General features: G+C 39.2%; 1 protein-coding gene across 12 annotated transcripts in view; it reads left to right on the forward strand.

Moving 5' to 3' along the window:
- The window catches only part of LOC109422631 (zinc finger protein 260), a 40,635-nt gene extending 12,867 nt beyond the window's left edge, over nt 1-27,768 (forward strand). The window contains exons 2-16 of one of the 12 annotated variants that reach the window (XM_062852989.1): nt 9,329-9,619; nt 10,741-10,879; nt 10,950-11,027; nt 14,729-14,812; nt 15,056-15,139; nt 15,368-15,451; nt 15,857-15,940; nt 16,152-16,235; nt 16,662-16,745; nt 17,704-17,787; nt 17,929-18,012; nt 18,085-18,168; nt 18,268-18,351; nt 18,719-18,929; nt 19,339-27,768. In XM_062852989.1, coding sequence (XP_062708973.1) covers nt 9,329-9,619; nt 10,741-10,879; nt 10,950-11,027; nt 14,729-14,812; nt 15,056-15,139; nt 15,368-15,451; nt 15,857-15,940; nt 16,152-16,235; nt 16,662-16,745; nt 17,704-17,787; nt 17,929-18,012; nt 18,085-18,168; nt 18,268-18,351; nt 18,719-18,929; nt 19,339-20,038 — 2,259 coding nt within the window. In that variant the 3' untranslated portion in view covers nt 20,039-27,768. The remainder of the gene's footprint in view (nt 1-9,328; nt 9,620-10,740; nt 10,880-10,949; nt 11,028-14,728; nt 14,813-15,055; nt 15,140-15,367; nt 15,452-15,856; nt 15,941-16,151; nt 16,236-16,661; nt 16,746-17,703; nt 17,788-17,928; nt 18,013-18,084; nt 18,169-18,267; nt 18,352-18,718; nt 18,930-19,338) is intronic. The other 11 variants (XM_062852992.1, XM_062852991.1, XM_062852990.1 and 8 more) reach the window with 11 other exon arrangements.
- Nucleotides 27,769-27,998: the final 230 nt, after the last annotated feature.

Consider the following 27,998-nt stretch of genomic DNA (forward strand, 5'->3'; position numbering starts at 1 on the left):
GCTTCGAGATTCTGCGCGTATGCTGAGGCGACATGCGGTTGCTTCAGTCGCTCTAGGTTGTACCGTGGCGGTCGCCGGTACCGTACATTGCTGATGACGGAGAGTTTTGGGCGCAGTTTGACCATCACCAGATAGTGGTCGGAATCGATGTTGGCGCCACGATAGGTCCTGACGTCGATAATGTCGGAGAAGTGCCGTCCGTCAATCAGAACGTGGTCGATTTGAGATTCTGTCTGCTGTGATCTCCAGGTGTAACGATAAGGGAGGCTGTGTTGGAAAAAGGTGCTACGTATGGCCATATTTTTGGAGGCGGCGAAATCAATGAGTCGTAGGCCGTTTTCGTTCGTTTGCTGGTGGGCGCTGAACTTGCCAATCATCGGTCTGAATTCCTCCTCCTGGCCTACCTGAGCGTTCAAATCTCCTATGATGATCTTGACGTCGTGGCTTGGGCAGCGATCGTACTCGCGTTCGAGCTGCGCGTAAAATGCGTCCTTGTCATCATCAGTACTTCCGGAGTGTGGGCTGTGCACGTTTATTATGCTGAAGTTGAAGAATCGGCCCTTGATCCTCAACCTGCACATTCTTTCGTCGATCGGCCACCAACCGATCACGCGCCTCTGCATATCACCCATCACGATAAAAGCTGTTCCCAGCTCGCGTGTGTTGCCGCAGCTCTGGTAAATGGTATGATTACCTCTGAACGTTCGCACCATGGATCCTGTCCAACACACCTCCTGCAGCGCTACGATGCCGAACCCGCGGTCCTTCAGTAGATCGGCGAGTATGCGGGTGCTCCCAATGAAGTTGAGAGATCGGCAGTTCCACGTACCGAGTTTCCAATCGCAAGTCCTTTTTGTTCGCTGGGGTCGTTGCCGTTGGTCTCGGTTCGTATTATTCTGTTGCTGATTTTCCGTTACAATGGTTTATTACGGCTGGCTCGTAGGGCCTGACACCAACCCCCTACTTTCCGGAGGACCATAGTGCACAGTTGAGCTTAGAGTCCTTCCCTGGCACTCGGACGTAGATCAGCCGCCCCTAACATGGGGATCAGACGCTGTTGTGAGCCGCTCCTCCTGGAGAACAGACGCTCAGGTTTACCGAAGCAAACCCCCCCTTCCCTGTCAGCCTACGACCAAAGTTCCCACCGGGGTTGGTTACCCGATCTTCCCTAAGGTTGCTCGTAGTTTCCGGCCGGTACCGCGTGGAGGTAGGGATAGGAGTTGCTGGGCAGAGGCTTGTGGATCACAATGGGATCTGAATTGCGCAGCATACTGTTGTGATACGACCTCTGCGGGATGGGAAAAGGCATTGGTCGGACCGGCTAACAACCTAAACGCCACTAAAGAGTATGTTCATTGTGTACAAGCTTTATTCACCGTATCATTGGCCACAGGCCCATTTCTACTCTAACTAGCTACTGCCCTATCGCTATCTAGATCTTTCGCATTCTTGCGTAATTTTCTTCGCCGTACTCACGGTTCTTCTGGAGGGTGCACCCTGTTCATGCCGGAATCCTCTCTCCCAGCTTCTTCCGTCCGATTCAAGCACAAATCGGTTTCAGCTCACCGTTGACGCCTATACCGGCCGACTGGCTGTCTCCTTCGTAGCGGCAACTTCCACGCCGCCTCGCTGCCACCCACACGACGACTGATCGTTCCTTATTGCCACCTGAACCAACGCCTCAATTGGAAGGTTACCAGCGTCGACACGACTGCGCTTGAACCGAGTTCTCCCTAACAGTTACGTATGGATCCCTCCTCCAAATCGCAGCTTGTCCGGATCCCGCGCACAGCCCTGTCGTTCAGACGCCCATGCGGCGCCGATGATCGGTCCCGCTCTTTCCGTACAGCCGATGTGGACGAGCTGAAAGCAAACACAAAAAGCCTTCTTCTTGGAAGGCTTCTTTTTCTTTGTCGGATGCTCAGCGTCGTTTCCGGGCGTTTCCCGTATGGAGTGAGTATCAACGTAGGCCAGATTCACACTGTTGCCGGTCTAGCGTGCTAGCTATCTGCGGGTGTTCGCTGTGTCGCTTTTACGATCCGGTGCGATCCTCGTCGATTGGCTGAGATGGTGTTTTCACGCCGGTTGCTATTCAGCACAAATTTTCCGCGGTTTCCGAACCACTTAGCGTGAATCTTCTTTCGGATGATGCACTGCACGGTCTTTCGTGATGTCCGCTCGACTACGCCGGTCGGAGCACTCGCGACGGTGGTTTTTACCGAATGGGGTATTTTGCACGTGGGAACTTTCCGGTGAATCGACGTGCAGTCCAATCCCGCTACGTGTTACGAGTGCAGCTCTTCACGCTTTTGCTGGTTCAGTGGACTAGTCCAGCGGCAAATCAGCCCGCACACGACGTCCACCTTGCTCCTTGCTACTTGCCGGTCTGAATTTTGATCGTCTTAGTCGTGTGTGTGTGGATCACCGGAAACGCGATTGTTGCTTTCGCCGAGTTGCAAGTGACAGATGTTTTCCGCTGAGTTGCTTGCATGACATTTCGCAGTGGGGCATAATTTGGGCGTTTATGCACGGAAAAATGATTTTGTGGTTTACGGTGTGAGCTTGCACATATCCAAATAAAACAGAATGCTTGACCAAATGACTTATGTAACAATACCCAGCCTTTACCGTGCCAAAATTTGCAAATTGTGGAACCATTTGTTCAATACAAAGGTTGCCTTACGCAACAGATTTGGCTTCGGACAAGCAGGCTAGTAATCATAAATTACTTCTTCGTGGATTTTGCAGCTTTATCCTGCTCAAGTACATCTGCTTGTACTTTGTTGAATCCGTAATTCAGGCGAAAATTTTGCTTCCGCAAAAGATTCAAGGCAGCATCGTCAATAGTACAAAACAACAGTTTGTTATTTTCAGTTGTTTTAGTTTTCCAGATCTTCCAGCGGTCTGCAGAAATGGAAGGATTCTGAAACTTGAGTCTCTTTAAGACATTAATGTCCCTTAGATTTTCCTTGGGATCCCAAGGAATGTTAACGCAGATTTTGTTCTGATATGCAGCGAATGGTTCACTAACAAACCTGAATTCCCCAGCTTTTTCATTTATTTATTTTTATTATTATTATTTTTTTTTATCTGTATTAACGAGATTTTTAGCCCTAGGCTAGTTCATCTCGGGACCCACGCTTTACTTCCCTTCCGAAGGAAGAACTCACATTTGTGAGTTTGTCGGGAGTGGGATTCGATCCCAGGTCCTCGGCGTGATAGTCAAGTGTTCTAATCATCGCACCAGGTCCGCTCCACGGTTCATTTATTGTTGTAAGCTTTTAAACCAGCCAATTATAGCTTTGTTCATTGTCTGGCGAAAACCAGACAACTCCAAACCTTAGGCCCGAACCCCTAAAACTAGGGGTAAATGACGAACTGGGAGAAGAGTACAAGAGTAAATTCAAGTCTCTCAGAAGAGCGTCTTTCAACGCAGGAGTGAACTGGCCATTTACAAGTCGTTACTGTAAACGCCACTTGTCACGACTGGATGTTCCATTTGGCACATCTTCTGCTATCTGAGGGACACACCCCTCTTGTGAAACTTCAATATTTCCATTTGTAAGCACATCATTACCACGTGGTAATTCACCGTTATTCCCTGGATTAATCGCAGTAGCCAAGGTAAAACTGATAAGCCTGTTACAGCTTCACACGAATCTTCACCCGTCGAAACCACCGATTCAGCATTCACAGTCTTACCAGAGTTCTCCTCAGCTTCCTGCATCTTAATTTCGGGAACTTTATTGGCTGCCATTTTGGAATGATAGCTTAGATATCAAAAATTTGGGAGGAATGACGATGTTCACTCGACGAAAGCCACCGAAAGAAAGGTTCTTCCTCTCATGTCACACAAATGTGATTACAATAGAGGCTCAATACTTATAATGTTGTGTCTGTAATCTGTATTCCAAGGGGATTGGGATATCAAACTTTTAAAGCATAAATTTGATTATTTAGCAAATCAACGAGACTGAAAATACTACTTATTGCTTGTTGGTTCGTAAAAAACATTAAGCAACATTTTCAGCCCTCTTCGTTTGACGAATCTCCAGATTTGTGCTCACAAATATTACGTGAGGCAAAATGCAAAATTTGGAATGAGGACGCAAGGGACCTTCACCTTAAGGCAGATCTGGATGCTTTCTTTTCCACACTACTCGATTATTTTTACACAAACAATTTCAATTTCATTCCAATTATATGCAATAATTAATAACATTTTGTGTATACTTGTATTGCACATTACATACACTACCCGTCATAAGTACGGACTCACAAAAAGTATTGCAACAATATTGCATCACCCTGACTCACCTCGATATCTCTAAAACCAGAACACCAACAAAAATGCTGCCTTCAGAAAAGTTGTTGCTTTTGGTCTTCTGAATAACTTTCCTGAAGACAGCATCTTTGTAAGTCCTCAGGTTTTGGAGATATCGAGGTGAGTCAGGGTGATGCAATATTGTTGCAATACTTTTTGTGAGTCCGTATTTATGACGGGTAGTGTAGTAAATATTTGATGTAATACGTGATAAGGCCGGAACAAATCTGATTTTCTTTTTTTGTCACAGTGCTCGTTGACTCGTTAAGGGGGGGGGGGGGGGGGGTGATGTAGTTATTTTCATAAAAAAAACTACTCAAACTCAAGCAATTAGGCGAAATCGTAAAACTTTGTTAATAAATTTTCTGAACGACTCTAATTTCACCCTAAAATTTTAAAATTTATTGAACAGTTTATTTGTGCCCCGTCCCCCTCAAAATATTGAATTCCAACCAACATTTTTCGAGGGGTTTGACATAAGAGAAAACCGAAATTTGTGTCAGCCTAATATGTTTGCTTTTAAACGTGTTATATGCGATGATTTATAAATGAATAATGATTTTTAATAATGTTTCTCATAATTATTCTTAGTAATGTTTCCTTTCATTGCAAATTAGGTTTTTAAATTTTGAAAATTGTATTGATTTTTTTTTTTATTTTTATACGAAAGAGCAACTTTTTCTGAATCACTATGATTTTTTCCAGATTTTTAGAACTTCATTTTGGTACCTGAAATCAATTTCAAAGATATTTTTTTAAATCACCTTTTGACAGCTGGGCAACTGCTTGACAGATCCGCGCAGTACAAAATGCGACGAGGGGTTATTCGACAAATCGCTCCCATACAAACTTCAAATTGAATTTTAAATAGGTTCCTGGGTACCAAAATTCATGAAAATTTGGATTTCGGCTCAGTTTGGCATGCAGATTCAGAATATGGGATTATCTCAACACCGCTTAAGGCGAAACTGGAAGCATTTCCTCATTTTTTTTTTGGTTTTTGATTTTTTATTAAATACCGAAGCAATATTTTCAAAATCGGTTTTCGTGCATATGTAGAGTATGGATCAAGGTATCTTCTGAAATGTTTTGTAGTGGAAAAAGTTTTTCGTTGTTTCAGAAACCATTTTTCTGTGAAATTTTATTCAAAAATGGTTTCTTCAAAAACGAAAAACATTTTCCACCACGAAAAAAAATCAGGAGATACCTTGATCCATACTCTACATGTGCACGAAAACCGATTTTGCAAATATTGCTTCGTTATTTTATAAAAAAAAAACAGAAACCAAAAAGTGAGGAAATGGATCCAGTTTCGCCTTAAGAAGCCAATTGTGAAAACAACCGAGCAATTGATTGTGGGAAAGAGAGTTGCAGCACTTAATTATGCTTATAGTTTCGAAGCTAACGCGTGATCTAGACGCATTGTTGAGGTCAATTCGTCTCGACTCGACATTTTGGACGAAAATGTATTACCATCAGGGTACCAGATTCCGCTCATCTAAGGCCAGTTTTGCAGAAAAACATCATCTGTTAAATGACTGATAAGCCAATTTGTAATGTTTTTGCATTTTAGGTTAGTTTAATCTAAGTACAATCAGATACAAAACAAGACTTATGTAGAACTTTTCATAAAAGTATGATTTTATTACAATTTGTGTGAGACCAAAGTGGTCCTAATTCCGCTCACGGACAAATGTATGCCATCTTGTAAATAGACTTTTGAGGAAAAGTGAATTATTTTTGCAACTCTTATGTTTTTACAATTATTTTTTCCTGTTCAGCGGAAGTGTATAATAGTGATTGAATACACTGTGTACTAAAATCGACAGTTTTTACAATTTTCACGTATTTTTTGCGTGAGCGGTTATTGGAACACATAAAAATTCCTACAACTTTTTTGGGTTCAATAGCCGCTCAAAAAATTCTACTGTTTTGTTTTTAAAATTTATGTTATTTGATAAATATGGCATAAAATGGCTTTGCTCTCATTTAATTTATATTGTCCAAGAATATCAGCGACGAAAAGGGGGTATTTATGCGTGAAAACTTGATTTTTGCAACAGTGAGCGGCTATTGGGTCATGAGCGGCTACTGGTACACTGACGGTACTTCTTTGACTAGCTGGACAACGTAACTTGACTGATAGAACATTTAGACGGTTTGATGGTATATTTCCAGGATCTAGGAGCAAAACCTGCTTGGTTTTGAAACTAAAAACATAACTATTTGACAGAATACTTTAACCCTTTCTTTCCCATGGTAGCACAGGTGATCCACTACTTTGCACTGTTCATACAAATACTAGATAAGTTAGATCATTCCCATTTTTTCGTCAGATGTTTGTATATGTTTAATGAACTATTATGCCAAGTTTGGTCAAAATTTCTCTGCTCGTTTTTGTTCTGGAGCTAAATGATTAGGCGAAAGTCGGTATTTTTTATATTTTAATTCAAACAATATTTGAATATTCAATATTCCGAAACATGAACATTATTTTCAACGGAAAAAAATGCTAGCATGCCCTACAGTATGTACAGGGTGCGGCAGGAAAAAATGCGAAAAGTTCGAGGCACTATTACACGCTAAATATGGGATATATATGACTATTTTTTCATGACAGTGTATCAGTCAATGTCTATATTCTAGCACTGAAAAATAAAAATGAACACATTTGATGTTTAACATGTGATAATGTAGGCCTAATAAGCGGATATCAATAAACTGCGCGCCCAATGGTCATTAAACAAAATGACTATAACAGTAACAAAATTAGCTCAAATTCGATGAACAACCAGACCACACTGATCCAGAGCCATGTAGTTTCACATACCAGATGAAATAAGTACATATATTTGATGATATTGAAGAGAAAATTAAAAATTTTGTTTTATCAGATGCGAAATTTAGCGACCTGTGTGATTTTCTGCGGTTTGAAAATTCTGGTTGTCTTCATCTTCAGGCGCCGCCCTGTAAAGGTTAGTGACCAAAATGGGAATTTTTTTAATTAACTTTTCTGAAAACTAGCCTATTATAGATCATGGAACGTTGAAACATAGATTGGTTAATGCCAAATGAACGAAAATGAGGTTTGAAGTTGAAAAACACTTTCGCATTTTTTCCTGCCGCATACTGTATATTAGCACAATAAAATACCGTTTCACAAACAAGTTGACGATAAAACACTAATTTTATGAACAAACATGTGGATCATCAGTGATCCATTGGGAACATAACGACATTTTTAACCTTCTTGATCTAACCTGTTCGTTGTTAGCATGTTTGTTTACATTCAAGATATTTTCCATTATTAATAGGGTTTCATGTAAAAATGTCATTATTTCACATAATGTAATCTATTTAGCGCCGGCAAAAAGTCGTAGATGAATCCAGGAGGGTTTATATGGTACGAGGAGAGAATCCATAGATTTGAAGCGAATCATATCCGAATAACTACTCATGATAACTGCAAGAAGTCCGACAAGTTTCATTAACTTTTACTACAGAAGGGCTAGATAAGAATCTCGAGATAAATTAAAGATGTAATAGACGATTTATAAATATATAGTTTAAAAAAAAACAATATACAAATAAAAAAACAAAATTTATATATGTGAATTCAGTGCATCCATCTTCCCAATGGATCACAGGTGATCCACCCAAAAAATCAAATTTTTCATTTCTAACGATATTTTGGAGTAAAACTATACATCTTTTGTTCTGGTGATTTTTTCAGAAACCATTTTATCTATTTTTAAATGTCAAAAAACCTTGTGGGAAAGAAAGGGTTAATAGAGTAGAGACTACATATTTGATATGACATGACACAGAGCAAAACAGTAACATTGCCTAGGTTTGTAAATCTAAGGCAAATAACTGACAAAATGACAATGACCTAACAGACGACAGGAATTCGCAGCAACTTTTGGTGAGCTTGTTCCATGTTAATAATGTTAATATGACAAGAAAAATAATTGAGCGTAATCTAATCTGATTATTTTCCAGGATAATTTTCGTATAGTCAGTATCAGCAGTGTGTTTCAGATTAAATTAGATTAGGCGTCATCCACAAATTACGTAACGCTCTAGGGAAAGGGGGAGTACGACCGAGCGTTACGACCCATGCAAAAATTTTAGGGTCTTCATACCAAAAAAAATATTACGGTGGGGGGAGGGGGGTCAAAAATTGTCGATTTTAGCGTTAAATAATAAATGGGTACTGCCTTAAAAGTCTCTAGGTGGGTCAAATAATAACCCTATGTTGCCTGATACTTGTGACACCTAACTTACATTACACACTAAACGCTTTCAGCAATATTTTGCTGAATTTTGCCGAGCTGAAGGGTCCAGCAAAATTTTTTGCTGAACTTTCAGCAAAGTTTGCTGAATTTCAGCAAAACGTTACTGGTGATCAGCAGAGTTTACTGAACAAATCAGCAAAATTTTGCTGAATTTCAGCAATTTTTTTGCTGAAGGCTTCAGCTCGGCAAAATTCAGCAAAATTTTGCTGAAACACTCAATCGATTTTTGGTGTGTAAATTAATCTGAAAAATCTTGTGAGGTCTAGTGTAACGTTTTAAGACACGGGCTCGTTTCTGTCGGGTTGTCTGTGGTCTGTTGGTTGGTGCATGTGTATGAACAATTTTGATTGATAGATGAAAACAATGGTATTAATTTTAAAATACGAAAACTCACGTGAACATTTTTGGAAGACGAGAAAAGTTGAATTAATGTAAACGCCAAACCACGGAAGGAGAGGAGGGAGTTAAAATTTAGATAGTTTTCTATTCACGGACGTGGTATATAGACACCCCAATGATGGAATCGTTGTTGATGTTTGCACTCACATGCTAGTTGAAATCAGAAATCCACACCAGTAAAAGGATGATCTACAAATTAAAATTTGAGTATTCATTGATTTCAAGGAAGGCATCAACCAGACAACAATAATAAAATGGATTAGCATATTTTTATTACATGTTTCAATTCCATATCTTTTTTTGCCAGCAACCAACTTTTGAGGATGGAGAGATCGAACTTGCCCGTACGGAGGTGCTGGCCCAGGATCCGATGGTGGACAACAAACACGCCCTCGCCGTATCGCTAGCCCGCTCGGAGATGCTCGTGCAGGATCCCATGACAGACCACAAGCAAGCTCTCGCAATGTCCCTGGCGCGGTCGGAGATATTCGTTCAGGATCCCATGGCATCAGAGCATAAGCATCCCCTGGCAGTGTCACTTTCGCTAGGAAACACATTAATCAATCTGAACAAGATCAAATGCCCGCAGTGCAGAAAGGTAAGAATAGTAAGAATTTTATGCTCACGGCATCCAACAACAAATCCCTCAATGCATCGTTCGCTACCAGTCAATCCTTTTATCTAAACGTTGTGTAGACCCTCCTCAAAAGTCAACCCCCGCGCAGTTCCTTAACGTCTCTCTTTCCCTTTCACCCTATCAAGTCCACGCGCGCATCACATCTATCCAAAGGCTCCTTTGTTATCGTCTCTCGTTTCGTGTTCGGGAGATGAAACCTGTTCTTGAGTCACGGCCTACTCCTGCTACTCGCTCTCCCTTTTGCACTCCTTTCTTCCTTCCATATACAACTGCGCGAGTTGAGAACGATGCGTAGAATGGAACAACCGTCGGAGGGGAAATAAGGGTTAAATGGACTGGGTGGTGTTTTACGGCGACTATCGGATCTCGTCAACATGTTGTAACGGTTGTAGTCTAGGGTCCTAGAGCAATTAGTAATCTCACGCTCCCAAATTCATAATTTTCAAGTACTAGCATTTGTCGCATCTATTTAGAGTATATTTGAATGAAAACATATCTAGATTGAGTTTAAATAAGGGCGAAAGTAACATGAGCGAGTTCTCTTCATCGACTCTCTGAATATTATTCAAGATTAGGTTACATGAAATCTTTAGTAGGTATAAACAATTTAGGTATCTAGGTATCATGAGTAGTTGGTTCAAACTTGTTTTAGTTAACTCTAGATTGAGTTTAAATGAGGGCGAAAGTAACATGAGAGAGTTCTGACAGTTACTGTACTCTGTAGAAAAAGAAAATGCTAAACCTTACATAGCCAAGCCATCCACAATATGAACAGTTGCCACATTTCTAAATAAAAAATTTAGATTTTCATTTTACACCCGGTGCCGTGGTACAGTACCGTACCTTCCCCATAGACGTAGTTTACGTCAAAATGATCTAATATGTTTAATGTGTCCATTTTACCCTGACTTCCCCTATACGTATCCTAACTCATATAGATAGTCAAATCAATTATTGATTCCTTATTTTAACCATGTTTCCCCTTTTTCTCGTTTTCTTTCATATTCGTTCACACGCACTTGTGAATTGTGTGCGAACGCAACTCAAACAACAACAATCCAACCCAACAACAACAACAACAGCGCTTCGATACGATGGAGGAGATGCAACAGCATCGCACCAAGCATCTGACTGAAAACAAGTTTAAGTGTGAGATCTGTGGCAAAGAATTCCCCAGCCATAGTTCCATGTGGAAGCACACCAAGGCCCACACTGGCGACCGTAAGGATGCTCGAGACTCGACTCCGATGACATGTGACTGACTGATAGTGTGTTCTCTATTTCGTTGCAGGTCCATTTGTATGCCAGATTTGCAATAAGGGTTTCACACAGTTGGCCAACCTGCAGCGGCACGATCTGGTGCATAATGGTAAGTTCAATGCTGAACAGTGTGTTGTGTATCTACCCTAGATGAAGAGTTTAACAAACTTGACAAAGAATCTAACAGATTAAACCCTTTAACGCTCATAGTGTCTGTAGAGCATCATCACCCTTTAAGGGCGGGAAAATATCCGCCATTGCTCTGTTGCTACTAATGTTAATCTTAGATTCTGCTTCATATTTTACAACAAAAATCTATCATTGTGTATGCTCACTTGCAGTGCATATTAGTGTGGGACACAAAAAGACATTTTACTCCTGTACACTTTTTGAGTTCCATTTTGGCCCCATATCAACTGTGCAAAATTTCAGATCGATCGGAGAAACTATATTTTAGCGCCAGCCATTTTAAGTTTTCATACGATTTAGTATGGGGAAAAACACTTTTTCAATGAAAAATCGCCACAGGTTGCCCCTTAACCCCTAAAAATAAATCGATGAATGATTTCTGTTGGAAATTTTACGAGGAACCAACCCCGCAAAGCGATCTGAGGCATGTGAAGTTATTGACAGAAAACCGAATGGCATGCAAACGCTGTTTAACATGTAAGGAATAACAATAAATAATAAAATCTCGTTATTTTATCGATCGGGTGAAGCCTAATAACTTTTTCCACGAGCGTCGCATCGATTTGCTGTCTTCAGAGGTCTGATTCCTAGTGAAGTTTTCTACAGAAATCATTCGTCGACTTATTTTTAGGCATCTAGGGGTGACTCCTAGCTATTTTTCTTTGCAGTAGTAATATTTCCCCATAGTAAATCGTATGAAAAACTAAGAATGGCGGGCGCTAAAATATAGTTTTTCCGATCGATCTGAAATTTTGCACAGATGATATGGGACCAAAGTGGAACTCAAAAAGTATACAGGAACTTGAGTTTTTTCATTTTTTGCATTTTCCCATATAAACCGTGTACCAGGCTAGTGCATATGCTGATTGGTTTTCAGCATCTTCAGTGCGATAGAACTCGAGATTACCATCTTCAAAATCGCGAGGCAAATTGTTAGAAAGAGAGGCAAGATAGGAAAAATAACATGGCGTCCCGTTTCACCTTAACGAATCTGACCTAAACAATTTCGCTTCAATATTGCAAAAGAGCAGTTGGAAAAAGATTATGAGCTTATTAGAATACTTGTACACTCTACTTATTGATTGAAGTGCAACTTTTGATAAACAATCAATAGCTCAGTTGACTGCCTGCAATCACTTACGCTGGACGTGTTTCCTTTTCTTCCACTTTCTATCGTACCATAACGGTGGTAAACCATGTGCGCGGCGCGAGAAAATGTCCTGGTAATTGACATTAGTGTACTCCCAACTCGTCCCAACGTTGGGACAGTGAAGAATTTTTTGGAGAACCAAATTAAACTCCAGTATGTGGACGTAAAAAGCATTCAGTTGCATAACACACGCAACTGTGTGCTGGTCGAAATGACCAACAATGAAATTGCTTTGCGGTATCAACTGGAGCACAATTGCAAGCGAACAATTGTTGCTGCCAGTAAGGAATTTCAGATACCCGTTTATGTGGATGGCGATGCAGTGACCGTTAGAGTCCACGACCTCCCACCCACGGTGAGCAATGCAGCCATCAGGGAGCACATGCTGAAATTCGGGGAAGTTATTTCGATCAGGAACGAAACCTGGAGACAATACTTTCCCGGTATTCCCAATGGCGTCAGAGTGCTTCATATAAATCTATTTCGTGAGATACCATACCTCATTACGATTGGCAGCGACAACACGACGGTTTCGTACCACAACCAGCCGAGATCGTCCCGCAAGTGTAACGAATCGGCACATCTTAACACAGAATCGACTGGAGAAATAGAAGGAGCAGTGCCATTAACAATTAACACAAACGTAGACAACGTAAACGCGCTTTTTGGTGAGGACGACTTTCCACCGCTGGGTGCTCATGATGATGAGCAGAAACCAAACGACGAATGGACTGACGATGACGAAGACGACAACGAGAACATATCAAACTCATCTACCGACTATGACGAGAGCACGAACAAACGACGCCGGTCGAACAAAACTGCTGTGAGTGAAGCAAAGAAAGTTTGTGCTGACCAGTGTTCCCCAACCACGGCCCATGTGGATGTTGTCGACGTTCCGTTGAGGGGAAAAAGTGTAGCTTTTAAAATAAAAAATGGAAAAGTTTGTAACTCTATTTATAATAGAAAATGACTATTGGCTCTGCAAAGCTGGTTACGGCGAGTGAGCCTTAAATAAACGAATTGGAAAAAAAAAAAACAATCAATAGCTATTGATTTACAATCAAATATTTTTTTTACGTTACGTTACGTAAATTAAAGGGTGTCCTTTTTTCCCTGGGGTCCCCTAATCACTAGATTGCATAAGCCTAACTCTTCAGCATCGATCTGTAATCAGCCCTGAGGGATTATGGAGCAAGATGGACACCCCATGTTTTAAGCATTAATTCGCAACATATTTTTTTTCTGCGTGGATGATGATTGATTATTTTATGATATGCAAAAAAGTTATAATTAGTTGGAACATTTCAATTTAAATTAGTGTTTGAAGTTTGAGTGCTTGAAAACAGTGTTTTCTTATAATAATCGGCCATTTGGTTTTAAGTGTAAATAATGAAAAATCATCGTTTATATACCAAATTGTATTTTTAATAGTATTAATACATGGCTATTGTTATACCATGGAAATAAAATTCAAATATTTTCAATACATAATTTCATACAAAAAAATACATAGGTATCGTTATTATTTGGGGCAAGATGGCCATTGGCCATCCGTGGTGCTCGTCACATAAATCTAACCTTTACCTAGTCTCAAAACATCTAACGAAGTCCATAGATTATGCAAAACTTAAACAAATAAGTTTTTATTATCAGCAGAAGCTAGCAAAATTGATTGCGAGTGAGATAATACCTTAGAACTATAATGGAATTATTTGCTGTTGAGAGACGATTAATTTCCTTTCTTTTAGTCTACGGCAAGAAAACCGTAGCTAAAATCGTTGTTAGATTGCGTGTTTATATAATGCAAAAAGATAGCACTTACGCATCTGCAGATAAATTGTTTGAAGTGAAACGAATTTGCAAAAAATAGAACAAAGTATCGCTAATTTTCAAAGAAGCAATGATAAGTTTTGACTCAATCCTTATCATAAAAAAATGCTCGCAAAAACAGAACCCTCTGTATGAATCATTTGCTCTTATTTTATTAATGTATTTATCATCTGCATGCGGATTAAAACATACTAATTGTCAAAATTAAGCTCTGTGGCCATCTTGCCCCGAGGGGGAGGCCGTCTTGCCCCATATAGTAAAAATTGTATGTCAAAACAAATTTGTAACAACAAGGCCAAGAAACGTCAAAATCCCATACAAAATCAAAACAATTCAGTGCCCTATTGAAAAGTGTTCAGGTTATTGAATATCACAAATGAATGGATCACTAAAATAACTAAAACGGACGCTATGAAATGAACAAATAGCGCCACCGTAGGCTTGTATGTTTGGCGTAACTCGACTGTTGTTACTGTGGAGTCCATATACGGTGGCACTTTCGTTTTGATGCGGTGGATAGCGGGAAAGTTGGCTCTAATGATCGATTATCAGAGATGAATCAAAGAAGACCATCTAAGAAAATGTTTGTTTTCTCTATTTTCCGATTCTAACATCTAACCACAAATCACCTTAATCAGGATTGAAGCCTTTCAAATGTCCCATCTGTGAAAAGTGCTTCACACAACAGGCTAACATGTTGAAACATCAGCTACTGCATACCGGTAAATCTAAGATCAATCTCCTAATTAACTCATAATTTCTCTTGTTTTTCAACGTCCACTCTTTGTTTTACAGTTCCTGAGTTTTAATTAGAAACCGCACTTTGCTTCTTTTATTCATCTCTCTGCAATTTCGTTCGTCCAGTCCTGTGATTTTTTAGTTCTCTTTTGACAAAAACATATTTTATTAAAGTTGCTTTGTTGAAAAAAAAAAATGATTTCGTATATCGTTGTTCGTTTTTACAGGACTCAAACCTTACAAATGTCCAGTGTGTCAGAAAGCATTCTCGCAACATGCCAACATGATCAAACATCAGATGCTTCACACAGGTACGCAAAACAAAAACTCTATTTTATAATCCAAAATCCCTAATTTAATACCCTAATAGTTGTCCTAGTATCATCCTAATCCAATTTGCCACATTCCTTGACCCGATTCATCAAATATTCACCTCTCCTATCCTACATTACATAAACATCACATAAACGGGTGACAAAGCTGATCTTGAATTTTGCTCTATTTTTCTCTTCTCGTTTCACCGCCGGCTAACTTTGCAGGTTTGAAGCCTTATAAGTGTCCAGTGTGCCAAAAGGCCTTCACTCAACACGCCAACATGGTTAAACATCAGATGCTTCATACCGGTAAATGTCGCTGATTTTTTGTTTACATCATCACATGATAGAGTATCCCGCATTCCTTGGTAGAAAGTAGGCTTCCGTTTCATGTACTGCTCTGCTCATTCATACGACTTCAACGCATCCCATTTTCCTACTTATAAGTTTCCTATTACCTCCCTTCACATAGGTTAGTCCTAGACCGTAGATCTTGATCATAAAAGTAAAAAATGACGTTTTTAAATGCAACTCACAGAGAACGTTGTTGAAATTTAACTAGAATCTCAGAATCCTTAGCAAATTATCACATACGAGACAGGTTACGCGTTGATGTCTTACTCGACGTTTGTTTACCTTTTAGCGGAGTTCAACTTTTGATACAACTTCAGTAACAGTAAAAACAACTACATATATCTTATGTTATAATTACAGGCTTAAAACCATACAAATGTCCCGTCTGTGACAAAGCATTTACCCAACAAGCCAATATGGTTAAACATCAGATGCTTCATACTGGTAAGTCAGCTCGATTATCACTTTTTAATCTAAACCTTAGGCATAGAAGCTTTGTCCTTGCCAACAAATTTCCTTTAGAAAAAATCTCAAAAACGAAAAAAAGTCGCATGGAGAATACACTAATATTCGACCGTCTGTTTTCTCTAATTTTTCCCTCCAATAATTTGCAAATTAAAAAAAAAATCGAAAACCCCCCCACATCCTATTTTAGGAGTAAAACCTTACAAGTGTTCCACGTGTGGCAAGGCATTTGCACAGCAGGCAAACATGGTCAAGCATCAGATGCTTCATACCGGTAAATCTTAGAACGCTTAAGTTGACTAGATTATTGCATCTCGAAGATCTCACTCTTCTCATCTGTATTAAAACCAAATAATAAACAGAAAACCGCTGAATGTTTCCCGCGCGGATGAGCATCCAAATTCGTCGTGTTTTCAAACGAAGAAAAGCAAAATACACAATAAATAAAAAAAACGAACAAAATGATACTGAAAACCAAAAAGTAGTTAAATAAAAGAACCAAAAATCTGATTTAACGTTTTCATACTAACATAGTGCTTTCCATATTTCTTATTTTTCTTATCCCAAACATTTTTGTACACTTCCGTAATTCTGTTTTTCTTCGTTGTATTTCTTCTTCCCGCGCCAAACGCCCACCCTCCCAAAATGACCCGTTACGATCTGTGTGTTAATAACGATTTGCAAACCAACCAAATTGCAGGAGTCAAACCGTACAAATGTCCAACCTGTGGAAAAGCTTTTGCCCAGCAGGCGAACATGATGAAGCATCAGATGCTCCACACCGGTAATATTTGCTTTCCTTTTTTATATTTTCTATATTTTCGTTTATTTTTGTTCTATCTGTGTTGTAAATGTTTTGATATGATGAAAAGTAGAGAAGGCCATATTTATTATAACAATAATGTCAAATTGCGAATTGCAGGATAGTCCAAGTAATAAATAAACCATTTTCACTTGCGTCACTTGGCTTTACCATCATAAGAAGACAGGGAAACGCTCTTTGGTTTAGAATGTGCTAGTTTGATATGTAACACTCAATTATTTTGAAACCGCTTTGCAAAAAGTATGCGATTTTTTAGAAACTTCGATATTCGCGTGATTTAGCGGATCGAAACAGCAATCTTAGTACAAATGCACCGATGCACCAATTCATCAATAGAACAATGCACTGACACATCAATGCATCGATTCAAACACTTTCCCCAAAATAGTATTTTCTTTCAAAAGTTCCCATCAGAAATTCCGCTCAATGATTCTCCTAAGAAATCCTTTCAAATATGTCGCATAGAATTCACTACAAGGATTTCTTTGAATAAATTATCTAAGAATTGCAACACGACAACTCTCTACGAAAAAATGCCTCTCAAAAGCTTCCTAAATAACTTGAAGTAAAATATCTATAGATATGAAAAAATAAGGAGAAAGTCCGGGTACGGCAACTCTTTGGAGAACTCCGGTAGTTTTCCCCTAAAACCTGCATAAAATTCCTGTCTTTCGGTATCTCTAGAAGATTTATTACATTTTTTATTACTTTTAACAACGAACAACGAAGTTCAACTAGTTCAGTAAAATGTAAACTTTGCATAATCACACATTTTGCAGTAAGCTAACCATACAGTCAGAATTTCATACAACCAGCAATCGCATCATTACATCTAGGCTTAGTAAAGAAGACTACTTCAAAGTGTTGAGTAGAAAGGAACAAGATAAAAACGCATTTTCTCTCTAAATCATCCCGACAGGACTAAAACCGTACAAGTGTAGTACGTGTGGCAAAGCATTCGCCCAGCAAGCCAACATGGTTAAGCATCAGATGCTTCATACGGGTAATTAGAAACATTTTTCACAATACTCTAGTGTACACATTTAGTTAGTAGAAAGGTAGAAACGAATAAGCATCATAATCAGAAGGACTTGAATTCGATACAGCTTGCTAAACTAGAGGTTTTATTTTCCGCGTTTCTCAGGTATTAAACCGTACAAATGTAGTACATGTGGTAAAGCATTTGCCCAGCAGGCGAACATGGTCAAGCATCAGATGCTTCATACTGGTAATTAAACAAAATCCATCCGCAAATCAACGATCTCCCATTATCATAATGTGTATTCCTTCTTCTGCTTAGGAGTGAAACCCTACAAATGCTCAGTGTGCGACAAAGCGTTCGCACAGCAGGCCAACATGGTCAAGCATCAGATGCTGCACAGCGGTAATAGATTAGTTCCCGATGCACAGCAGTGAGGCCGTTTCTTTAATTGCGTTTCTTTATCTCAATTTTCGGTTATCAACGGTTCCCACCTTTATATAGGAATAAAACCATACAAATGTCCCACTTGTGACAAGGCTTTTGCCCAGCAGGCTAACATGGTCAAGCACCAAATGCTGCACACTGGTAAATAATAGTTTAGAGTCACTTTCCTCTTGTATGTTTCCGTTTAGCGATTTTAACAGTATTCAGCACCCATTTTTCTGTTTCGTTAATAGTTGTGTACTTCCATTAACATTTCTCTATTCTGTGTTTTTCACGTAGTGTCTGTTACCGTTGATGAGCATCAGATCGGGTTTCTCTACAAAGAAGTGGAAATTTTAATGGAACTATCCAAAGAACTTTTAATGGTTTAGCAACCACAATCAGATACGCAAAAACATTGATCCCCTAGTTCGATTTGATGCTCATCCGTTTCACCTTTTTCTCTTGCAACTGATAGCAGCTTTGTTTCCGATCAGACGCTAATCTAGGTCTGCTTCTTTACAACCAGGTGAAAAACCATTCAAATGCAAAAGCTGTGATAAAGCATTCTCACAACGTGCCAACCTGAAAAAGCACGAGATGGTGCATCTCGGAATTCGTCCGCACACCTGTCCACTGTGCTCCAAGTCGTACTCGCAATACTCGAATCTGAAGAAACATCTGCTGGTCCACCAGAAGCAGTCCATGAAGCAGCAACAGCAGAACGGCCAGGTTATGATGTAAGTTTTTTTTTTGATTTGTTTTTACAATGTACGAAATGTAAACAATAGTCACAAATCTTGGCACTTATCTAAAGCAGTGATCTTCAAAGTGTGATCAATGATTGCACAATATTTGGCTAGTATCAGTAGGTTGGCTCCAGTGGCACGTTCTCCTCCATTTGAGAAATTTGTGGTTATCAAATGCCTACTGTGCAGTAGATGAAAAAAAACGAATTTAGTATACTGAACTCAAGCTGTGTTGACTATTGTTTCCTATTCTTCTTTCATGATGACAAATTACACACATTATTGATACACCATGATAACTATCAAAGTTTGGTTCATACTGATTTAGAACTACAATGTGCAATTTATTCCAACTTTGATGAAAAAGAATCTAAAGAAAACTATTTTGATTTCTCCACAGGATCCTATACAACTGCCAAACTTGCAAAATGCAGTTTGAGAACATTCTCGAATTCGAAAGGCACACCAAGCAGTGTAATGAGCTTAACAATGGCAACCATGGTCTCAAACTGGAGCAGATCAACATTAAGAGCGAAATCGACATGGACAGTAGTTCTAACCATGGAATTGCACAGCACATCACTATACCTCACAGTCAACCCCAGACACCGATGCACATACCCTCGGCAATCCTGACTTCAGTGATCTCATCCGCTTCGACGATAGGAAATGGCCATACTTTAAGCACGAGTCACATCCACCATCCAACAACCGGTCATCAGCAGTATCCTCAGCAACAGCACACTCCTCCAGCTGTTGTCGTCACTCAGCATCAATCGCAACAACAACAGCAGCATCAACAACAGCAACAGCAAGCACAACAACAACAACAAACAGCTCACCAGCAACAGCATTCTCCAGTTGGTCATCAACAGCATCTAACCCTCCAGCAGCAGCACAATCTGCCAATCCACCTGCAGCAGCAACTGTCGCATCACCTAATATCCTCGCATCTTCCGCACCAGGATCACGGTCCAGCCGACCTGCACCACCAGGTGAACTTCCATCATCCCCACATTTCCCATATTCCAAACCTGCCGCACAAAATTCTCTCCCCTCTGTTCCACATCCCCCCATTCAACAACAACCACAGTACATAATGGAACGTCCGGCGGGGATCCCCACTGAGTGGGGAATCCCCACAACAGTCGGCTGCCATAGCTGCCACGACGGCTACTCGAAGAGTAAAGAGTCCTTGCACGCCCGATTCAACGGCTGCGGCTGCTACCGCTACTGACGACTCCGTCGATGGTGGCAGGACACCGCCATCACCTCAATGAAAATGCTTGTTGTGTTGAACTTATTATTGAGAGGGGACAGCAAGCAAACAGTAACTCTAATCAAAACTAGATACGACAGCCAAAATGCAACGTAGGATGGCACTACTACACTATTATATATTATGTAATGTAAGAATACTCAGAGAGTATTAGTGTGAAGATAAAAATGCGGCAATCTGAATGTTTTGAGACAGTTCTATCATTTAGGAATTCTATTGAGTAAACGGGAGGGCTACTGTGAACGAAGGCAGTAGTTCACCAATACAAACAAAAGGCTTTCTCTTCTAGAGTTTTTTTTTCTTTAATACTGAAAAGAATGGATGGTACAACAGCACGATACTTTACTTACCAGTTATTATAGAGAAAAAAATACCATTGAAATTTTACTCACTGTGTTTGTTTCTACGGAAATTTCTAACCTTCGAAAGCATCTTCAATGATTTTCAAAAAAAAAAAACTTAAACGTGATTGAAATTGTGCTATTGCAGTAAAAATTATCTATGTTCACAAATACATACGATTTTTCAACTATTTCAAAAGTTTCACCTCTTCTCCAGGGAATCTCTGCCTTAGATTATACATGGTTTGAAATGCAATGCATTCGGATGGGTTTCCTAATTTTATTTTGCCTAACGATAAATTTCAATGGTATATTTTTTTGGTAATATCGGTAAACGAAGGGTACCGCGTTGGAGCCCGCTATTGTATCAAAAGTTGACTAGGAATGTAAGGAACACACACAAAGATGGAAATCTGATTGTTGATAAGCGATACACTGCATGTTACTTATATTTGCGCGAGGGGTGGCCGCCGTAACGCAGGCAAGCAAGCGCCACCACTTCTACTCAGCTGTGCTAGGAGAGAGAAAAGTGGCAGCATACGGCGGCGAATGACGACGATTAGGCGCGAAACCCGTTTTTTCTGGGTGGGAGCGAGTCTCTGTTATTATAGATGCTGATATAGTTAGAATATTGAAAACCAATAGAGTGGGAAGGTGTAGGAGAAGGCCGCGAGAGAGAGAGAAAGAGTAGACCAAGGAAACAAAGTGAAAGGATTGTGATTACGAAAGCTCAGAACAGTTTTCGTATTCGTTCAGCAACCTGATGTGATATTTTTTTCCGGGACATGAGCAGGGTTTCTCCCGATAGCGCACTGCGACGGATGAAGAAAGGTTAATTATTCTAAGATTGGAACAGTAAGGAAATCGATGTGTCATTTGAGATAGTTCTGTTTGATTTGGAAACATTATTGTTTTGCTTGTAGGTTTTGAAGGTTGCAATAGAAAAGGGTTATTTCGAATTAGTGTTGAGCAGTTTTGGCGTTCAGATGATTTGCAAATAGACTGATCAAATCCATTAAAATGACATCCGGGTTGACTATAAGTCAAATTACTAAACTTCTGCTGTTTGAACAGCAGGTTTGACTCTGCAAATGAGTTTCACTAAAACTTTTCTAAATAAAATAAAAATAAAAAAGCACTAAAAAAAGTTCGGCTAATATGCGCTCCCTAATGAATGACTCGATTTTAGCCTTGAAACGCGGAAATATTACCCATTATACTTGCCGCCAGGCATGGGAAACACTCAAAAATCTCGTTAATACAGATAAAAAAAAAATAAACACTCAAGGTAAGTGTATCAGTTATCGCCATAGTGGTTCCCTATTTGGTGGAAATTTAGAAAGTTTTCAAGCTCTGACCTTTTATAAAAGTTTTAGTAGCATGAATTCAAATGTATCTTATCATTAAAACTCTTGAAGAGAAGAGAAGCAAAATTTTGAATTTCGGCAGGAGTTTCTGCCAAGATTCCATCGAGAATTCCTTTCGAGATTTTTCCGATGTTCCTACCGGAACATCTGAGAGTTATTGCTGAGATTACTAACAGGCTTTCTGCAGGAGTTTCCCGTGGGGTTTTTGGCAGGAGTACCTCCCGGGATTTCTTCTAGAGGTGCTTTCAAAGTTACTCGTTGAATTCCTTCCGGAGATCCATCTGTTGGTGGCAGTAGTTCCTCTCTGGAGCCACCAAATATTGGTGGCAGTATATCCTCTCTGGAGCCACCAAATGTTGATTTCAGCACAATCTTCCAGTTAGCAGCACGATTGGTGTGGTGTTGGTCAGCACTCTTGTCCACAGCTATCGCGATGAATAATCGACGATGATCAGGATTATGAAAACCACAGTCGTTTCACGGTACCGTTGCGAATTCGTGTGTGCCACCCAACAGACTAAACGCAACGCGTTACTTTCGAACACCGATACTACTCATGGTGCGGTAGGAGGTTCGAGAGGGAGAATGATTAAAATCGATACGTCCAAATCGTGTGTGATAGCATTTAGGCCTCATGGCAATATTCTCGCATTCGGAACCTTTAGCACTAAGGCCTTTCTAGACTCTGAATTCTCATCTAAAAGGGACTGGCTACCCGTCGAAGAGAATTACCAGAGTGAGAAATGGCTTCTACACTTGGATATAAATCAAACTGGCCTTTTCTAGACTCAAAATTCTCCTCTAAATAGGACTTGCTACCCGAAGAGAAGTATCCGCTCTTTTGAAGGATTTAATTGTGCTAGTTCAGGATCAAAGGAATTAAAGAAGCAAAATAATATTTAACCGGATGGGAACGTTTTTACGTTAGTACGAAACCAAAATAATGAGTTAATCGGGAGGTATCCATTGTGGAACCAAAACAAAACTAACTGTCGTCTTTATTGATCTTCCTCTTTTATAGCCGCAGGGCTAACTAAAAATTACACATAATTTCTCCTGAAAGGATAATTAAATAGTGGTTTTCTTAGAGACGAATGCCCCTTCAGAGTAAAGTCTATATAAACAAAAAAAAATGGTGGTTTTCGTTATGATCTACACATCTGGTAGATCCCTACCAGATACATTTGGTACGTGTATTAATAAGAATGGGGACCAGAATATTCAAGATGACAGCTGATAGATGGAGTTATTGGCTCTAAAACCATATGCAATATGGAAATATTTGATGTTCAGAGTCCAAAAATGGTGACTAGAAAATCCATAGTGGTGGTTCACAACTCAAGATGGCTGTTATTTTCAAAAAGTTTTGGCTCAAATTGCATATGGTATGGGAAAGATATACAGAGTTCAAAAATGGCCAACCATGAAATATGGGTAAATTTGGTATAATCAGAGTTCGAAAATAGAACCAAGAAATTCAATATGGAGGCCAACAATTCAAGATGGCGGCTATGTTTATATCAACATATTGCGGTTGTAATTCTAATAGGTATTTTAGAAATATAGTACTACTAACCTGGAGAGGCTGAAGTTGACCAGTTTACGCAATTCATGCCTGAAATGAAAAGAAACCGTCAATTTATTTTGAATTCGGTTTCTACCTAATTCGAAATTGCCCTTTACATTACCAACAATACCTACTTATGAAAACGACAGTCCAGAAAATGATCAATACTGTAATTGTACATTACGTTATAATCTAGCACTAGAAGTATTAGAATAGGGGTAGGCGGGGCAATATGGACACCCTAAGGTTTTTGCCAATTTTACCTGGCAAGATGTCAAAAAAGTTTAGTTTTTTGATACATGTATCCTTTTAAAGTCTATTTAGCATCTATTGCATAAGAATGCTCACGAAGAAAAATGATTTATCCACTTCAAAAAATGTTATGAAAAATGTTAGTTTTTCATGATCGTCTTCAAGCATACGGGGCAGAATGGACACCCCCATGGGGCAATATGGACACCATGAGACTTTTACGAATTTCGTACATTATTTACACCTATAAAGTCATTTTATTACAAAACAACTATTATGGATGAATAATACGCCGAAGTAGTTAATTTTTGTTCAGTTAATTTAATTTCAGGCTGTTTTGGATAAAGCTTCGTTTTTGTCGACATGTACAGCTGTGCCTAGAACAACTATTTTCCACTGCTGTCATTTTTTGACCAATTTGTTTCACCCTATGTCTACTATAGTGAACTTTTAACCGAAAATATACTGAAATCGAAGAATTTGGTTGGTTTGTGATTTAGGTTATATTTTTCCCTTGCCGCTTCTTTCAAAAAGGTGAGTGTCCATTTTGCCCCGGCAGCAGAAGATATTTCCAAACTTGATTTTTGATATAATAAAGAAGAAAATATAAACATGTTAAGCATGTACATACAGCAAAACTACTTGCATGTGTTCTAGAAATATCAGGTTTTAATCGGCCTGCAATAAATTAATCACTAAACCTTATTTTAGATGGTGTGAAAATTATAATTTCCATGCACAAAAAAACGGAGGACGCAACTTTTTCGTGTAAAATCAAGTATAACTTTAATTTCGAATGTTTCTTTCCTGAAACTACGTTTTAGACAAATGGACTATATTCTCCATTCATTAAAAGTTCAAAAAAGTTCGCATATTTCAAAATATTGAGGGTGTCCATTCTGCCCCGGGTGTCCATAATGCCCCGCCTACCCCTACATAAATTTAGACTTACATTTTCAAAAATAATACAAAAAAAAAATGCGACAAACATTCGATCAGTGAAACAACACAATACACACACGAAGCCACATTTCTAACAAGTTAAGCGCGCATACTACATGCAATTAGACACTGTAGCACATCGACTCCCGGACCCAATCTAGTATTTGTTTTGCCATGATGAATTTTATAGATATGACGATGATTTGTGATTTGCCGTAATGAAGTAACCATATTTCCCATACGCGTAGAGAGGAAGAGAGACACGTATAACATTATTCACATGCATTGCTACACCGTAGATATCGTAGTGGTTAGTGAAATTAACACACGTCACAAATATCAAAGTTCGGGCTACAGTTCCTAAAATCATCGAACATTCAAGAAGAGAAGAAGAGAATTGCACGTTGCTAGAATGCAGCACAAACACAAATAAAAGCCTAATCTCAGCAAACATGGAAGCATGAAACCATTAGAATTTAGTTAGAATTTGTATTCCAATTACTCTTTTGTTTTAGTCATCCAGCCAATATCGCCTTAGGGTTACGATCTCGTAACAATTTATACTACTACACATATGTGGTTTTATGATCTCACCACACACCAACACTCACAACACACACACCACAAACATCTCTCCGTTTCGCCCTCGTTGTGTGGTATAACTTGGATTTTGTCATTCTTTTTTCAAACAAGGAAAAATGTAAAATGTTTGCCATTTTCTAATTAAAAAAAAAAACAAAAGAAACATCCCAGAAACTATTTGCTCCTATTTGTGCTAGTCTTCAAAAGAATGAAAAACCAAGTAATGCTTAAAATACGAGAACTGGTAGGAATAAATAGAACGTGACTAAAAAGGGAAGAAAATTAAATAATTCACCTTAACCGCTCTAATAGCAGTATAGTTTTACATAAAGTAGTGAGAGAAGAGCATAAGTATAAATTTATTCACCAAGTCAGAGACTGTTTTAGTGTGGATGGTGACGGAAAAGGCGATGAGTTAAATGGAGATCATCTATCGATTAGATCTCTTGTGCGATAACAACATTAGCACACATTTAACTGGTGATTCGCCTCTTTCCGAAATACTAAACGACTGAAAGATAAAGATTTCGCTAGAAAGTGCTTAAAACCAATAATCGTTAAAAGGAGTTGACAAAACACCTGCACGGTGCATCCATTATTGCGCAGTAGAGTGGCCCAGACTGACCAAAAGCTGGAATTCCAATTCTAATCTCTGAAGGAAAAGCTTCAAAATAAAGCTGACCAACTTGGTGGTTTAACAGCTAGGCTACCGTTTCGTATACAGAAGGTCCTGACCTTGCATTATATTTTGTGTTGTTCTTTCTACACTGTGTACACACTGAAGATGCATTTTGCTACATAAGCTTGGGCCACTCTATTGGGCAGTCATGTTAAGAAAAGAGCATACTCAAAAGTCTTCCACTTGTGATTTTAACAGAGCTAAGAAAAAGAAAGCCTGTAACTTTCCGTCGAATGCGCGAAATTCCACAATACACACCGTGTACGGTCGTACGATGATCGATCGATCGTTGAGATGACTCGTGAAACGTTTCCCTCGAACAATTCAGAACTATGTAAAGAAGAATAGGTTTTATTTGATCTTCAGATTCAGGTTTAGGTTTACTTTTTTTACTAACACCCTAGTGAGTAGAACTTGTGCTGTGGGGTGATCCATCGTATCGAAACATTCGCGCATTTTTTTCATTTAATTTAAAGCTAGGAAAGCTATCTCCGATCGGGATCACCCAACCACTAAAATGATAAGAAGCAAACACATACGTATAAGACTTAGGGCTCATAAACACTTGAATAACGGTTACATCCCATGGGGTCCTCCCCCTGTTGGATGCTGGTAGATGCTGCAATGCTTATTCGATAACTACAGACAGAATTTTACAACGACAAACCCATCATAAAGGGAGTACCCCCTTGGCATAATGTCATTTAGCATAACAGCACTCACGTTCCTTCTTTCCAAATTGCTATTCTTGATGTTATGTCAAAAGGCATTATGCCAAACAGGGTAAGTCCCTAAAACATAAATCAGTAATAAAAAACTATCTTTTACCCCTCCCCATATGAAAACAATTGAAAGAAAATCGTTAGTATCCCACAAGCTGAGAATTATGTTTTTGTGTTCCGATTCTTATGTTTGTCATGACTCGCGATAATATTATGTGTAAAAATTTCATACAACACGACATCTCCGTAGCAGGGAGGCTTTCTAACACAGAACGTAACCTCCAAAAAAGTAACACTTCACCCACAAATACACACACAAACATACTCACATGAACACATCTACAACATGGCTGGTGATAAGGCAGGAACGTGAAAGTGTTACCTTAGTGCGAATGTGAAAATCCATGAATCGAATAACGAAAAAAAAAGAAAGTCATAGAGAGGGAGAGCAAGAAAAGTCACAAGTAAAACAAGACAGAGTCAGTTAGAAACCGATGATCGCAAGAAGTAAGAAGCAATGCTGTATAACAGTTATATTTAGCTATACACAACTCAGTGCAAATGTAAGGAAAAGAAAGTCTCTACAACACAAGAAAAGGTGCAGAGGAAAAATGTTTTAATAAGCGTTAGATAAAAGGTGACACGTTTTTACCTAAAATATTGTTTTTAGATGAGTCAGAGAAGAGAGGAAATATAGATAGATGGTTGAAGCGAGGCAATGAGGAAGAGAAAGGAGAGCAGAGAGTTTAATTACGTTGACAGGTTACACCAATTCATTACGCTGTGCGACACATGATTGATTCATAGTTTAAGTTTGAACCTTCCTCCCCCGATGAACCTACCAACCCAGTTTATTTCTGCGAGTCTATACTAAAACCGACCGGCTAGTTTCAATGCTAGAACAAACACATTTGATGACACGTTTGTTTATTTTTTGAATTTTGCCTTCCTGCAACACCAGCAGCGCAAGTGTTTTCGTTATAGCAATTTGACACATGAAATAGTTTAGATTTTCCACCTTTTTATATATGCCTTCCTATTATTACAACACAATCAAATAAAAATTACAATATAGAAGCTTATAGTCATTAAAATCGCATTGCATTTGTTTGGCTGTATTTATCCGAAATCTCCAGTGGAAAATGTACTCATTTTTTATTCTCTTCTTTAAGGGTCGCCGTGTCGATCACGCGATATATATGCCGACGATTCTGTAGGGTGGCTGATGATGGCTGAAGAAGAGTAAGCCGAAACGTAATAAATCGAGGCGTTAGTGTGTAGCAATCACCGAAAAATATCAACAACCAATAAATATATATGCCGACGGGT

Source organism: Aedes albopictus, chromosome 2 (assembly GCF_035046485.1).
Source record: "Aedes albopictus strain Foshan chromosome 2, AalbF5, whole genome shotgun sequence".
In the NCBI taxonomy this organism is placed as follows: Eukaryota; Metazoa; Arthropoda; class Insecta; order Diptera; family Culicidae; genus Aedes; species Aedes albopictus.